Source organism: Narcine bancroftii, chromosome 6 (assembly GCF_036971445.1).
Source record: "Narcine bancroftii isolate sNarBan1 chromosome 6, sNarBan1.hap1, whole genome shotgun sequence".
NCBI classification, from domain to species: domain Eukaryota; kingdom Metazoa; phylum Chordata; class Chondrichthyes; order Torpediniformes; family Narcinidae; genus Narcine; species Narcine bancroftii.
Window position 1 is genome coordinate 126,248,334 of NC_091474.1, and position 16,337 is coordinate 126,264,670.

Below are 16,337 nucleotides of genomic sequence, written 5' to 3' on the forward strand. Positions count from 1 at the left end.
TTGCCTGTTTTCGTAACTATATTGCCGACTTTTGGTGGGCACAGGCTTCCAGCCAGGGGTGAGGTTTGCGAAGAGTGCTGGCGGGGCAATCTGGAGTGTGGAAAGGCCGCAGGATTGGCCCCAGGGCACGGGGGCAGGTGGCTTGGGTGCTTCGGGAGTGGGGCGATGGCAGACCGAGAGAGGGGCGTGGGGTCCCCCAAAGTGTAGGGACACCGTTCGGAACTGACACTGAAAGTCTAATCCCAGCAACACTGGGGCGCACAATTGGGGAAGGACGAATAATTTGAAGTGGGTGACTGTTACGCCCTGTACTTCCAGCGTGGCGATGCAATACCCCTTTATCCCGGTCGAGTGTGACCTCGTCACTAATGAGATCCTCTGGGTAGTGGGGATAATGTCGTCCCCAACGGAGGGGCAGATCTGGCTGGATAAAACTGTCAGTTGACCCAGAGTCAAATAAGCAATTGGTGTAGTGTCCATGCACTTTAATCAGTTCCATTGCTTTAGTGAGGGGATGAGAGCATTGCTGGTTTAGTGTTATTGAAGCAGTTGACAGGGGAGTTCCGCGTGAATGACGTCACGCAACGGGATGACGTAATAGACGTAGTCAACGCTGGAGGAGCAGGTTGGAGGACCTCCCGGAAGTGCTGTTGTGGCGGCGTCAGCGGATGAAAGGTAAGTAGTGGGGTTTGTAGTTGCTCGCGGTTGGCAGTGGGTAGGTCGTCGGTCGCGGCGGTCGGGCCCCGGCGGTCGTCAGCGATGGACGCTTGTGTGAGTACCTGGTTGGCCGCGGCGGGTCCCCAGTCGGTCATGGTGGCCGCATCAGCGGCAGCGTAGGCAGCAGTAGACGGGGAGCGGGCAGCAGCAGCGGTAGCATCGGCCCCGGGGGTGGCTGTGGCGGCGGCAGCAACAGCGGTAGCGTCGGCCCCGGGGGTGGCTGTGGCGGAGGCAGCAGCAGTGGTTGCCACAGTCGGGACCGAGGCCGGGTCGAGTGTTCCGCACGGGGGCTAGAGGCAGGCCAACACCATGGTTGCGAGGGTGGGCTGCCCCTTCCGGGTTCGGCGTCTCCGTGATGTCAGGCGTTGCCGTGCAGGGGAGCCCTCGCTCTCATTGGACGAGAGTTCTGGGGAAGAAGAGTTTGAATGGGATAGTGGCGATTGGGCTTCACACGAAGCACTGTGTTTGCCGGTGGCCATTTTAGACCTACAGACTGCAGCAAAGTGGCCGTTTTTAAGGCACTTCTGGCACCTGGCTTTTCTTGCTGGGCACTGGGACCTGCTGTGCTTGTCTCTCCCACAGAAATAACATTTTGGGTTCGCAGGGGGTAGTGTAGCAGCAGCCGACAGGCCGTCAGTATCTCGGGGGTGTGGTAGGGTAGAAGGGCACTCTACTCACATCAGAATAAGGAGTCCAGTCCCTAGAGAACTTGGTGGACTTTAAGGCTGCATCCTCCATTGTGATTGCAATCCGGGCCACGTCCTCTAGTTTTTCTACCCTTTGCTCGAGCAAGCGCAGCCTCACTTTGTTCGATCGGAGCCCGGCCACATAGGCATCCCGGATGAGATCGTTTGTGATCTCGGCAGCAGCTTTGTCCACACAGTTACAGTCCTTGCCCAACGCCTTTAATACTTGTAAATATGCCCTGCTGGACTCGCCGGGCTGTTGCTTCCTCGACGCAAGCACAAGCCGGGCATGAACTCTGTTCACCGGTTGATCATACAGTCCTTTCAATACCTTTATGGCTGCGGTGTAAGTGGTCTCATCCTGGATGTTCTCGTAGACTCTCAAGGACACCATAGACAGCAATGCTGTTAGACGCTGGTTATCCTCCTCTACCTGAATGAATCTCAGGAAGTTTTCAAAGTTCAGCAGCCAGAACTTAAAGGCTTTGAAAGCTGTAGCTGACTGTGGGTCGATATCAAGTTTTTCTGGCAAAGTTAAATGCTCCATCCCTTTCAAAAAAAATTCTTTTTGCTAATAAAATTGTAGAGCTCATCAAAAGAATCAAAGACTTGTTGATCCAAACCAAGGCTTTTATTAGCAAAAGACAGGAGCTCTTCACAGGTGGCCGACCAGTCCGGAATGATCCGACCTGGCTAGGGACACAACCCTTTAAGGCCCAGAGTGTAGGCGTGGCTTAGCTCTCAGCCAATCGCTGTAAGCACAGTCAAGATACTGTAACTATATACACTATATACATTGGTGATAGATCTGTACTATCACAATCAGACCTTTCAATGTCTTCTGGGAGAAACACAATTTCACATTATTTCTCTAACTTTGATTTTCCAATGAATCAATTTTTTTCAGTAAGTCTTTCTTCTGGATTCTCCAATCCACAAAAGAATCTTCCACTTTCTCCATTTTTTCCTTATTACGTTCAACTTTATTTTTTACATTCAAGAAAAGCTGTTTCAATTTTTTTTTTAATTTTCTTGCACTGTATCCACTGATTTAATGCATTTATTAACATCATTCTTAAATGTAGATGTATCTTCAGACATATTAGATATTTTAGTTGTCACATCCAGAAATCCTTGAGTCATTTGTTTAAACATATTGTCCATTTGATAAGCAATCCCTTCCAGGACTGTACAAACAGATTCCAGTTCCACATTTTGAGGCCAACTTTCTCTAATCTCCACCTCCAATTGTTCCTGTGAACTGCTCGTTAAAGGTAGGTCTTCCTCTTCTTCCAGCATTGTCGGTCATCGGGACGCCGCCTCTCAGGTCCCCCCACAGCCCACACACGATCCAGTAACTCGCGGACCCTTGGAACGCAGCGTATGCCTGGTAAGGCCAGGGACTGCGCAGAGGCAGCTTCCGACACCATTCTGCGCATCACCGGCCGACCCAACGGCAGCCCGGGCTCAAGAGTTCTTCTCTCAGCCGGGTCGCCCACATGCCCGACATCGCGGACGCGCGGTTCGATCCCGTCATCATGTCGGTGCCATCTTGTGGAGGCAAGATCGGCGCCGGTGTAATACTCAGCCTGGCAGGAGTTTTCTGTGCTTTGAAGTTTCCAAACATCGAGTCCATGGCTTCCGTTGAACGGGTAGGCCTCAATTCTTCAGCACTTTTAAAAGGTAATTTCCTCTGTAGTTTAATTTTCCTTTTTTTTTACATTAGCAGCCATTATGACCCACTAATGTTCCCAAAAGTAAAAATACAACTTTTAATTGCTTTTATAAACTTTAAAGATGGGTGCTTAAAAAACTGGCTGAGGAAGGGTGGGATCACACGTCTACCCTCAACGCTATCTTGTCACGCCCCCAAGGTCACGCTTTTAAGGTGACACAGGAAGTCCAGACCCAACAATGTTGGAGCACATAATTCAAGTATATACAAGCGAAATTTACAGAACACCCCCCTCCCCTAAATGGTAGATGTACTATTAATCTTTGGCTTGGCTTCGCGGACGAAGATTTATGGAGGGGGTAAAAAGTCCACGTCAGCTGCAGGCTCGTTTGTGGCTGACAAGTCCGATGCGGGACAGGCAGACACGATTGCAGCGGTTGCAAGGGAAAATTGGTTGGTTGGGGTTGGGTGTTGGGTTTTTCCTCCTTTGCCTTTTGTCAGTGAGGTGGGCTCTGCGGTCTTCTTCAAAGGAGGTTGCTGCCCGCCAAACTGTGAGGCGCCAAGATGCACGGTTTGAGGCGTTATCAGCCCACTGGCGGTGGTCAATGTGGCAGGCACCAAGAGATTTCTTTAGGCAGTCCTTGTACCTTTTCTTTGGTGCACCTCTGTCACGGTGGCCAGTGGAGAGCTCGCCATATAACACGATCTTGGGAAGGCGATGGTCCTCCATTCTGGAGACGTGACCCATCCAGCGCAGCTGGATCTTCAGCAGCGTGGACTCGATGCTGTCGACCTCTGCCATCTCGAGTACTTCGACGTTAGGGGTGTAAGCGCTCCAATGGATTTTGAGGATGGAGCGGAGACAACGCTGGTGGAAGCGTTCTAGGAGCCGTAGGTGGTGCCGGTAGAGGACCCATGATTCGGAGCCGAACAGGAGTGTGGGTATGACAACGGCTCTGTATACGCTTATCTTTGTGAGGTTTTTCAGTTGGTTGTTTTTCCAGACTCTTTTGTGTAGTCTTCCAAAGGCGCTATTTGCCTTGGCGAGTCTGTTGTCTATCTCATTGTCGATCCTTGCATCTGATGAAATGGTGCAGCCAAGATAGGTAAACTGGTTGACCGTTTTGAGTTTTGTGTGCCCGATGGAGATGTGGGGGGGCTGGTAGTCATGGTGGGGAGCTGGCTGATGGAGGACCTCAGTTTTCTTCAGGCTGACTTCCAGGCCAAACATTTTGGCAGTTTCCGCAAAGCAGGACGTCAAGCGCTGAAGAGCTGGCTCTGAATGGGCAACTAAAGTGGCATCATCTGCAAAGAGTAGTTCACAGACAAGTTTCTCTTGTGTCTTGGTGTGAGCTTGCAGGCGCCTCAGATTGAAGAGACTGCCATCCGTGCGGTACCGGATGTAAACAGCGTCTTCATTGTTGGGGTCTTTCATGGCTTGGTTCAGCATCATGCTGAAGAAGATTGAAAAGAGGGTTGGTGCGAGAACACAGCCTTGCTTCACGCCATTGTTAATGGAGAAGGGTTCAGAGAGCTCATTGCTGTATCTGACCCGACCTTGTTGGTTTTCGTGCAGTTGGATAATCATGTTGAGGAACTTTGGGGGACATCCGATGCGCTCTAGTATTTGCCAAAGCCCTTTCCTGCTCACGGTGTCGAAGGCTTTGGTGAGGTCAACAAAGGTGATGTAGAGTCCTTTGTTTTGTTCTCTGCACTTTTCTTGGAGCTGTCTGAGGGCAAAGACCATGTCAGTGGTTCCTCTGTTTGCGCGAAAGCCGCACTGTGATTCTGGGAGAATATTCTCGGCGACACTAGGTATTATTCTATTTAGTAGAATCCTAGCGAAGATTTTGCCTGCAATGGAGAGCAACGTGATTCCCCTGTAGTTTGAGCAGTCTGATTTCTCGCCTTTGTTTTTGTACAGGGTGATGATGGTGGCATCACGAAGATCCTGAGGCAGTTTACCTTGGTCCCAACAAAGCTTGAAAAACTCATGCAGTTTGGCATGCAGAGTTTTGCCGCCAGCCTTCCAGACTTCTGGGGGGATTCCATCCATACCTGCTGCTTTGCCACTTTTCAGTTGTTCGATTGCCTTATATGTCTCATCCAGGGTGGGAACCTCATCCAGCTCTAGCCTTAGGGGCTGTTGAGGGAGCTGGAGCAGGGCGGAATCTTGGACTGAGCGGTTGGCACAGAAAAGAGATTGGAAGTGTTCTGACCATTGGTTGAGGATGGAGATCTTGTCGCTGAGGAGGACTTTGCCGTCTGAGCTGCGCAGCGGGCTTTGGACTTGGGGTGAGGGGCCGTACACAGCCTTTAGAGCCTCGTAAAAACCCCTGAAGTCGCCAATGTCCGCGCTGAGCTGTGTTCGTTTGGCGAGGCTAGTCCACCACTCATTTTGGATCTCCCGGAGTTTGCGCTGAAGATGGCTGCATGCGCGACGGAAGGCTTGTTTCTTCTCTGGACAGGACGGCTTTGTAAGGTGAGCCTGGTGGGCAGCTCGCTTCTTTGCCAGCAGCTCCTGGATTTCCTGGCTGTTTTCGTCAAACCAGTCCTTGTTTTTCCTGGAGGAGAAGCCCAGTACCTCTTCAGTGGATTGCAGTATGGTAGTCTTCAACTGATCCCAGAGGGTTTCAGGGGACGGGTCCGTGAGGCGGGTTGCAACGTCGAGCTTTGCTTTGAGGTTTGCCTGGAAGTTTCCTCTCGCTTCGTCTGACTGCAGGTTTCCAACATTGAACCTCTTTCTGGGGGCTTTATTGTTCCTGGGCTTTGGCTTGAAGTGAAGGTTGAGCTTGCAGCGAACCAGCCGGTGGTCAGTGTGGCATTCCGCGCTAGGCATGACCCTAGTGTGGAGCACATCTTGTTTGTCACTTTCTCGCACCAGGATGTAGTCCAGGAGGTGCCAGTGTTTGGATCGGGGATGCATCCAGGTGGTCTTAAGGCTGTCCCTCTGCTGAAAAAGGGCGTTTGTAATGACAAGTCGCTGTTCTGCGCAGAGCTCCAACAGGAGGCGCCCATTGTCGTTGCACTTGTCGACGCCATGCTTGCCCAGGATTCCTGGCCAGGTTTCTGAGTCTTTGCCGACACGAGCGTTGAAGTCGCCCAGGATGACAACCTTGTCGGCTGTAGGGGTACGTTGGATGAGGTTGCGCAGGTCGGTGTAGAACTTGTTCTTTTCTGCTGGTTCCGCCTGGAGGGTTGGAGCATAGACACTGATGAGGGTGATGTGACGCTTGTTTTGAAGTGGGAGTCGCATGGACATGATTCGGTCCGAGAGGCCTGTCGGAAGGTTTTCGAGTTTGGAGGCAATGAAGCTCTTGACCATGAAGCCTACACCAGATAGGCGTCGTTCATCCGAAGGCTTGCCAGACCAGTAGAGTGTGTAGCCCGCGCCGCGTTCTTGGAGGCTGCCTACATCTGCCAGGCGGACTTCACTGAGAGCGGCTATGTCAATGTCAAGTCTGAGGAGTTCATGTGCAATGAGGGCAGACCGACGTTCAGGTCGGTGGCTGTCAGCCTTGTCTAGCATGGTTCTGATGTTCCAGCATGCTAGCTTGAGTTTGTGAGCATCTTTTGAGGGGGAGGACGTGGAGGGGGAGGACGTGGAGGGGGAGGACGTGGAGGGGGAGGACGTGGAGGGGGAGGACGTGGAGGGGGAGGACGTGGAGGGGGAGGACGTGGAGGGGGAGGACGTGGAGGGGGAGGACGTGGAGGGGGAGGACGTGGAGGGGGAGGACGTGGAGGGGGAGGACGTGGAGGGGGAGGACGTGGAGGGGGAGGACGTGGAGGGGGAGGACGTGGAGGGGGAGGACGTGGAGGGGGAGGACGTGGAGGGGGAGGACGTGGAGGGGGAGGACGTGGAGGGGGAGGACGTGGAGGGGGAGGACGTGGAGGGGGAGGACGTGGAGGGGGAGGACGTGGAGGGGGAGGACGTGGAGGGGGAGGACGTGGAGGGGGAGGACGTGGAGGGGGAGGACGTGGAGGGGGAGGACGTGGAGGGGGAGGACGTGGAGGGGGAGGACGTGGAGGGGGAGGACGTGGAGGGGGAGGACGTGGAGGGGGAGGACGTGGAGGGGGAGGACGTGGAGGGGGAGGACGTGGAGGGGGAGGACGTGGAGGGGGAGGACGTGGAGGGGGAGGACGTGGAGGGGGAGGACGTGGAGGGGGAGGACGTGGAGGGGGAGGACGTGGAGGGGGAGGACGTGGAGGGGGAGGACGTGGAGGGGGAGGACGTGGAGGGGGAGGACGTGGAGGGGGAGGACGTGGAGGGGGAGGACGTGGAGGGGGAGGACGTGGAGGGGGAGGACGTGGAGGGGGAGGACGTGGAGGGGGAGGACGTGGAGGGGGAGGACGTGGAGGGGGAGGACGTGGAGGGGGAGGACGTGGAGGGGGAGGACGTGGAGGGGGAGGACGTGGAGGGGGAGGACGTGGAGGGGGAGGACGTGGAGGGGGAGGACGTGGACCTGTCCTCGGGCCTGCGCAAAGGAGCTTTTAGGTGGAGTGCAGTGCGCGCAGTACTGGCCCCACCCTTTACACCCATGGTTCGTGTGCCGTGGCCAAGCAAGCTGGGACGTGGCAGCGAGGTCCTTGGGTCGTAGGTTTTATATCGGAGTGGCCTTCTCCTATGCAGGTTTCTTACCCGGGCTGGAGGGGCCTGCCTCCCCTCCTAGGTCGGTCCATACTGCCCGGACCGGGGCCGAGGCCGCCGCAGTTCACCCTGTGCCTGGATTGGGGCCGCCGCCTCCCACTCTCTGCCCGGATCGGGGCCTTCGCCTGCCCCACTCGACCGAGGCCGGGGCCGCCGTCTCCTCCTTGCTCCTGCCCGGATCGGGGCCGCCGCCGTCTACCCTTCGCCCGGACCGGGGCCGGGGCCGCTGCTGCTCTCCCTGTGCCCGGACAGGGGCCGCCGCCTCCCACTCCCTGTCCGGACCGGGGCCTCCGCCTGCCTCACTCGACCGAGGCCGGGGCCGCCGTCTCCCCCTTGCTCCTGCCCGTATCGGGGCCGCCGCCGTCTACCCTTCGCCCGGACCGGAGCCGGGGCGATGTACTATACAATGTTGTTAAATACCCGTAGAATGTGAATGAGACGTGAGAAATAAGCATCTTTAGGGTGTATTTTGCACAGTCCATGATGTGTCTATGAAGCTTTCAGTAGAGCCCATGTCAATTAGGCATTTAGTGGGATGTCTGTTTACCTTCACAGTCACTATGGAGTTGCTGACCTGGTGAGGTCCGTCCATCGAGGCTAGGTCTCCGGAGACTCCATGCTCCTCACTTGAGTGGCCCCCACCATCCTGGGTTGCCTTGCGTGGGTAAGATGACTTCGACCTCATGGTGCGGCAAGATGGCCGCCCTCCTTTCTCCTCTGACGATGATGGCACAGAGTTTGAATTTGGGTCTGAACAAGATGGTCGCCGAGCTTTCTCGCGCTGTTTCCTCACTGCCACTGTCACCCTCCATCAGCATGTAGCACAGCAAGTGGGTTCAGGTGAATTTAGGGCAGAATTGGATCCGGGAGTGATGCATGCTGTGGACTTCCCCGAGCTTCCCCTCATGTGGCAAACCCTTGCCCAATACCCTTTCTTGCCACAGCTGGAACACACTGAGTCTTTAGCTGGGCAATGAGATCAAGGATGCTGGCTTTTGCCACAGAAAAAGCATTCCCTAGCACAGGAGGCGGCAGCCATTAGGGCAGGGGTAATGGGAGCACCGGTCCTTGGAAGAGGTCACCTGGGTGAGCGAGCTCGCTGGTTTCAAGATCATCGTTCTTGAGCTTGGCCTATTCCAGTGATTTGGCCAGTTCAACATGGCTAGCCAGATCCTTCTTTCCCGACTGGAGCAATCACTGTCTCATGTACCTCCAGCAGACCCCTGCGACTAGAGCACACATGTCAAACTCAGACCCGCAGGCCAAATTTGGCCCATGATATTATTATATTTGGCCTGCAAGATCATATCAAATATGTATTAGAGATGGCTCGCTGGCCGCCAAGCCAGTATAGCGCATGCACAGCTAATACTACAAATCCCAGAATGCTTTGCAAATGCGTTGGCGCCGGCCCGTCAGCCCGCTAATCGCCCCCACCTCCTCTCTTTACTTTCATTAGCATCTGTGACCTGTCGCCCAACTCACATGTAATAAACCCCTTACGAAAAATGGCCAAGCGAAAGACAGAAAACAGGACCTTTCAAGACAGGTGGGAGGCAGACTATATGTTCATCATTTTAAAAGACAAACCTGTTTGTCATTGAAGCAAGTTGTTATTTTTTTGACTTGTTGGCTTGTGAAAAAAAAACATTTAAAAGGAGCTTAAAGGCTATCGATAAATATTATTTATTGAATATTTTATTTCTCATTCCTTCTGGAAAGAGTTTAACCAAAACTATTATTAAACATTTATTTTAATAAGAAAAAGTTTAACATTACATATGTTGAAAGAAGAGAAAACATGCAGATGTTATTGAAAGTTTTCAAAAAATATTTAGTTTGGCCCACGACTTAGTCCAAGTTTTTAATTTTGGCCCTCTGTGAATTTGAGTTTGACACCCCTGGACTAGAGTGTCCTGGATCTGTTCTTCCTCACAAATGTGGCCCGAAGCTGCTTCGTACCTGCACTTCTTGGCAAGCATCCACAGATCCAGCAGGTAGTCATTGATGGTCTCTCCTGGCCATTGGCGATGTAGCACGAGTCAGTGCCTCACTAGGACCTCATTTTGTGACTTCATGTACCCAACCTTCAATGCTTCGATAGCGTCATAGATAGTGCAGTCCCTGAAGACTGCATACCCTTTCATTTCTGCGCTCGAAACGAGTGCGGACCTCCTGAGTTCAATGGTGTGGAAGATGTCTCTGGTCACGTTCAAGTAGGCCTGGAAGCAATCTAGCCAGTATGTGAACTCCTCTGCCGTGTTGGGAGACAGAGGGTCTATCAGCAGCGTACCTGGCTTGAGTAGCGGTTTCATCGTATTATAGGGAATAAGCTAATAAAATTGTAGCGTGAATAAAAATTCTCACAACTGGAGGGAGAACAAATGCTTTTATTAGCTTATAACTGTGAGTAGGGTTTCACAGTAGTCTTCAGAAGGATTCTGAGTTTAGGCGGGAAACCAGGGTTATAGGTGAGCAGATGGGGGCAGAGCCGGGAGGTGGGGTCAGCCATCAGCACAACACGCTACCAGTGAATCCCAGTTCACTGCACCCTCCCATTGTTCCCTTTTCACCACCTTTTTATTTAGGCACCTGCCTGCTCTTTGCTCATACCTTGAAGGACAGGCCCAAAATATTGGTTCCCCTTTACTTCCTGTAGACACTATATGGTCTGCTGAGTTTTTCCAGCATGTTTCTTTATTGCACTGCTTTTTTTAAATTTCCAGTTTTTGAAAACCTGACTGTGATCAATTAATGCAGCAGGAACCATAGTTCAAATTGGGATCTTGCCTATCAATATTTCTTAGATAAGGTACTTTCTGAGTTACCAGTGAACTTGTTTCATTCTTCACTGAGCACCATTTATGTTAAAAAATACTTCACTGAACATTGTGCAATATTGATTTTTCAGTGTTTAAAAATGGAAGATTACTGGTTCAACATCTGCTCAAGGGAGTGAACATTTTTTTGAAATGGCTGGTGCTGTGGATGAGACTTTGAATCAATTCTGCTTTTTCAGATGGGCATAAGTATTTCTTATTCTGAGAAGCAGTAAAAGTTTTCTTTCCAGTAATCTGGCCAACATTTTTGCCTCCGTTAAAAATCATTAAAAATGATTAGCTGGACATTGTTACTTGGTGTTTGAGGGAGCTTGGACCACACAAAGTCTCATGTGGTCTCCATGCCTACCTACTTAAAGCTCTTTATTTATTTATTTATCTAGTACTTGAGGAAGTGCTAAAGTGATGTTAATGCTACATAATTTTCTTGTCCCTAAAGAGGATTGCAACCCAATATCAATATTTCCAATACATACTATCTCTACAGTTTAGCAAGAAAGTTAAATATGTATGCATCTAATCGGTGAATTACCGAATTATTTACTAAATTTATGAATAAATACATGTGTTCCAGATTGTGACTGTGACAGATTGTTACAGTCATGGCACCAAAGAAGAAAAATATTAAAAAGAATAAAGGAGAAAATAAGGAGACGGCAGTAATTGTGGAAGAAAGTACAATCATCCATTTAAGTGGTGTGAATGGTCTCTTAGATGGAGGAAATGGTTTTAGTTGTATCTCAACTGAGATCTCCAATTCATTTCACAGTTCTAGTCTTCTAGAAGCAATCAACAGAATGAGACAAGAAAATTTTCTGTGTGATTTAACCATTTCCACAAAAACCAAGTCATTTGAAGTTCACAAAGTCGTGATGGCTTCTTTCAGTGAATATTTCAAGAACATTCTGAAAAAAGATCCATCCACCCAAAGAATAGACCTCAGTGAAATATCTCCTGTTGGTCTTCTCACGGTTATCACTTATGCATATTGTGGAACGATAACATTATCATTGTACACAATTGCTAGTACAATAGCAACAGCAAACCTGCTCCAGATTCATTCTCTCCTGAAAATGTGCTGCGACTTTTTGATACAGGAAATCAATGTTGAGAATTGCATGTATATTGCTAACATCGCAGAAACATACGGACTGAAAAATACAAAAGAAGCAGTGCATAAATTCATTATTGAAAATTTCCTAGAATTTTCTGAAAGGGACCAGTTCTTGAAGCTAACCTTTGAACAAATAATGGAATTTATGATGGATGATGCCCTGCAGCTGCCATCAGAAATTGCAGCATTCCAGATTGCAATGAAGTGGCTCGATTTTGATAATAAAAGGATTAAATATGCAGCAGATTTACTGAATACTATTCGGTTCGGTACCATTTCAGCACAAGACCTGGTGAACTATGTCCAAACTGTGCCTAGAATGATGCAAGATCTAGAATGTCACAAATTTCTGGTGGAAGCCATGAACTATCACCTACTTCCCTTTCAGCAAAACACCTTGCAGTCAAGAAGGACAAAAGTTCGTAGTGGCCTCAAAGTTCTAGTGATAGTGGGTGGTCGTCAAGAACTAACAGAAAAGTCACTCAGCAGAGATGTTGTATATAGAGATCCTGAACGTGTTTGGAACAAGCTTTCTGAAGTGCCTTATAAGACCTTCAACCAATGTGTGGCTGTAATGGATGGATTCCTCTACGTTGCTGGTGGAGAAGATCAAAACGACGCCAGGAATCAGGCCAAGCATGCTGTGAGCAACTTCTGCAGGTAATAGTTATCACTACAAGGTAATCATTCCACCAAGCATTTTGGAATTAAAATATTTTAGAAATAATAACAATGTCCCTTTGCATTAAAGCAGTTTGAGCAATAGAATTTGCCATTACAGAGTTCACAATTGGTCTCACAATTTGAAACACAAATAAAATGTTTACTTTTATAGAATTTAGGTGAGGAAAGAAATCAACTAAATACAAAGTGCAAAAGAGACAATGTTGTTAATTTTTGTGTTACAGAAAATTGTGTTTTTTGAAACGCCATCACTCTGTAATGAGAGGGTGGACTGCATTATTGATCAAGGTTTGGTTCTGTGCATCTCTCATTATGGTGCAGTAGAAAATCACATATAACCTGATTTCCAACTCTATGCCTCCTACTCAAGAAGGGGCCATAATCTTAGCTGTTTTACCCATAATTACTCACAGCAAGTTCATGAATCTGGTTCCAAGATTGGTGAGGCCCAGTACCGGATGTCAAGGTTAGTGCCGATAGCAACCTGGGTTCGAATCCAGTGCTGTCTGTAAAGAGTTTATACATTCTCCCTTGGCTGTGTGGGTTTCCTCTGCATGCTCCGGTTTCCTCCCACTCTCCAAAACATACAGGATTATAGGTTAATTGGCTATAATTGGGTGGCACAGGTTTCAATGGCTGGAATCTGCTTCTACCGTGTTGTAAATCAAATGTTTAAAAGTATGTTGCAGAACTTAGCAACCACAAAAGGGGCAGACTGTCTCCCAAACATACTTTAATTTCTAACTAAGCCATACTCCCAGAAAGGTCACTTGTCCAAATAATCACTCAAATGAAATTTTTGGTGAATTCCTTGAACATTTTCAAGCACTGAAAAATAACTATTAACAAATTTGGAAACATACAATATTAAGATTGTGATAGTACACATTCTATCACCAATGAGTATATGTACAGATGGAAGTGTAGGATGACTGTGATTGGCTGAGAGTGTAGCCACACCTACTGGCAGGTCTTAAAGGATTGCTCCTAGCCAGACCAGGTCATTCTGGACTGGTTGACCTACATGTGATATGCTCCAATCTTTTAGTTAATAAAATTGTAATGCGTGTCGAAAGAACCAAAGACTTGTTGAGGCAAGCAGTAACCCCCAACACTTACCTTTGGCTTCAGGCAGCAACACCACCTCCCCGACACTGTTTTTTCAGGCCCCACTGTTTGCGTGATATCATCACACAGGTCTCCGCTGTCTACATTACAAGTCTCTGCATCCATAACCCTTGACCAGGACTTCCCCCAGCCCCTCACAAAAGCAATGGAACTTATTAAAGTGCATGGACACTATACCACTTGCTTATTTGACTCTGGTTCAACTGACAATTTTATTCGCCCGGACCTGGCCCACCGTTGCGGACTAGCTATTCTCCCCACTACACAGAGAATTTAATTGGCGACCAGATCGCTCTCGACTGGGGTAAAGGGGTACTGAGTGGCGACCCTGAAAGTCCAGGGCATCACGTTCACAGACTTCAAACTATTAGTCCTTCCCCAATTGTGCGCCCCTGCTCTGCTGGGACTGGATTTTCAGTGCCAATTTCAAACCATTTCCCTGCACTTTGGGGGGCCTCACACTCTGCTCTCTGTCTGTAACCACTCCACCCCGGGAACCTCCTGCCAGCAGCAGCCCGAGCCACCCGCCCCTGTGCCCCAAGGCCTCACCTGTAGTCTCTCTACCCTCCGAGTTGCTCCACCAGCACTTTTTGCAAAGCTCACCCCTAGCTGTGGCCACCAAAAGCCAGCAATATAGTTCTGAACACAGGAAATTTATCACAAATGAGGTGGGCAGACTGCTAGATGAGGGCATTATTGAACCTAGCTCAAGTCAATGGAGGGCCCAGGTAGTGGTTGTTAAAAACGGGGAGAAGTCGCGGATGGTGGTTGGCTACAGCCAGACAATAAATCTCTTCACGCTCCTGGATCTGTACCCCCTTCCACGGATCACAGATGTGGTGAATCAGATCGCCCAATACTGTGTATTTTCCACCATTGACTTGCATTCGGCCTATCATCAGCTCCCAATCCGCCGAGAAGATCGACCTTTCATGGCCTTTGAGGTGAATGGGCGGCTGTATCAATTCCTCATGGTACCCTTTGGGGTCATAAATGGTGTTGCAGTCTTCCAGTGGGAAATTGACCGGATGGTGGATCAGAACGGGCTGACTGCTACTTTCCCGTATCTGGACAATGTCACCATCTGCGGCCATGACACATAGGATCATGATGCCAACCTTGAGAAATTTTTTCAGACTGCAACTCGGCTGCACTTGACCTACAATTTCAACGTGTGTCTTCCGGACCACTCGGCTCGCAATTCTGGGTTGTGTGGTGGAGAACAGGGTGGTCATGCCGGACCCTGACCGCTTGCGTCCCCTCATGGACTTTCCCCCACCCCCCCCCCCCCGCCACACCCAGAAGGCACTCAAATGCTGCCTGGGTTTTTTATCTTACTATGCCCAATGGGTTCCACACTATGCTGACAAGGCACGGCCACTCATCAAGACCACCTCCTTCCCCCTGTCAACCGAAGCCATAGCGGCCTTCGACTGCATCAAATCGGACATCGCTGCTGCAATGCTGCACGCCATCAACGAGTCCATTCCATTCCAAATCGAAAGTGATGCGTCTGATTTTGCACTGGCTGCCACTTTGAACCAGGCCGGCCGGCCGGTAGCCTTCTTCTCCAGAACTCTCCAGGGTCCTGAGAGCTGACACTCCTCTGTCGAGAAGGAGGCCCAGGCCATAGTCAAGGCAGTACATCGTTGGAGACACTACTTCATTGGCAGATGCTTTACGCTGCTGACCGACCAACTTGCAGTCTCCTTCATGTTTAGCAATACCCAGCGAGATAAGATCAAGAATGACAAAATCGCCAGGTGGAGAATCGAGCTCTCCACCTTTAATTATGACATACTGTATCGGCCAGGTAAACTCAACGACCTGCCAGATGCGCTATCCAGGGGAACTTGCGCCAACATGCAACTGGATAGGCTACAGAGACTCCACGAGGAGCTCTGTCATCCAGGGATCACTAGGTTCGCGCACTTTGTCAAATCTCGCAACCTGCCCTACACAGTCGAAGAGATTAGCTCCATGACCCGGCCCTGCCCAGTGTACGCTGAATGCAAGCCCCACTTCTTCCGTCCGGAGAACACCCACATCATCAAAGCCACCCGCCCCTTTGAGCATCTCAGCGTAGACTTCAAGGGGCCCCTACCGTCGACCAACGATAACACCTACATCCTTACGGCCATCGACAAGTACTCCCACTTCCCGTTCACTGTGCCCTGCTCGGACATGACTGCCTCCTCAGTTATAGAGGCCCTGCACAGCATCTTTGCCATCTTCGAGTACCCCAGTTACATCCACAGTGACAGGGGGTCCTCGTTTATGAGCGCGGAGCTGCGGCAGTACCTTCTGGAGCATGGTATTGCTTCAAGCAGGACCACCAGCTATAACCCACACGGTAATGGGCAAGTCGAAAGAGAGAATGCCAACGTCTGGAAAGCGGTTACGCTTGCCCTCCGGTCCAAAGGTCTCCCCACCTCTCGCTGGCAGGATATGCTCACTAGTGCCCTACACTCCATCCGCTCCCTCCTATGTACCGTGACCAATGCCACCCCCCATGAAAGGATGTTCTCTTTCCCAAGGAAATCTGAGTTGGGTACGACCATACCGGCATGGCTCACGGTTCCCAGCCCAGTCCTTTTACGACGCCACGTCCGGTACTCTAAGAACAACCCCTTGGTTGACCGAGTGACTCTGCTCCATGAGAACCCGCATTATGCCTACGTTGAGTACCAAGATGGAAGGGAGGACATAGTCTCAGTAAGGGATCTAGCCCAAACCGGATCAGACACAGCAGTGCCTTTAACCCAACCTCCCCCTATTCCTTCTCCCCCAGGTCATGTCCTTGAACAGAAGGACCAGCAACACCCCACCAGCTCAGGCCAGACTG

The 16,337-nt window shown here is 50.4% G+C and overlaps 2 protein-coding genes across 7 annotated transcripts in view; one reads left to right on the forward strand and one right to left on the reverse strand.

The window, feature by feature from the left end:
- eloal (elongin A, like) overlaps positions 1 to 16,337 on the reverse strand; it is a 213,177-nt gene that overhangs the window by 154,072 nt on the left and 42,768 nt on the right. The gene's annotated exons all lie outside the window — the stretch shown is intronic.
- Positions 1 to 16,337, forward strand: part of klhl31 (kelch-like family member 31) — a 34,552-nt gene that overhangs the window by 9,282 nt on the left and 8,933 nt on the right. The window contains exons 2-3 of one of the 2 annotated variants that reach the window (XM_069885988.1): positions 8,282 to 8,390; positions 11,141 to 12,340. In XM_069885988.1, coding sequence (XP_069742089.1) covers positions 11,169 to 12,340 — 1,172 coding nt within the window. In that variant the 5' untranslated portion in view covers positions 8,282 to 8,390; positions 11,141 to 11,168. The remainder of the gene's footprint in view (positions 1 to 8,281; positions 8,391 to 11,140; positions 12,341 to 16,337) is intronic. The other variant, XM_069885989.1, reaches the window with a different exon arrangement.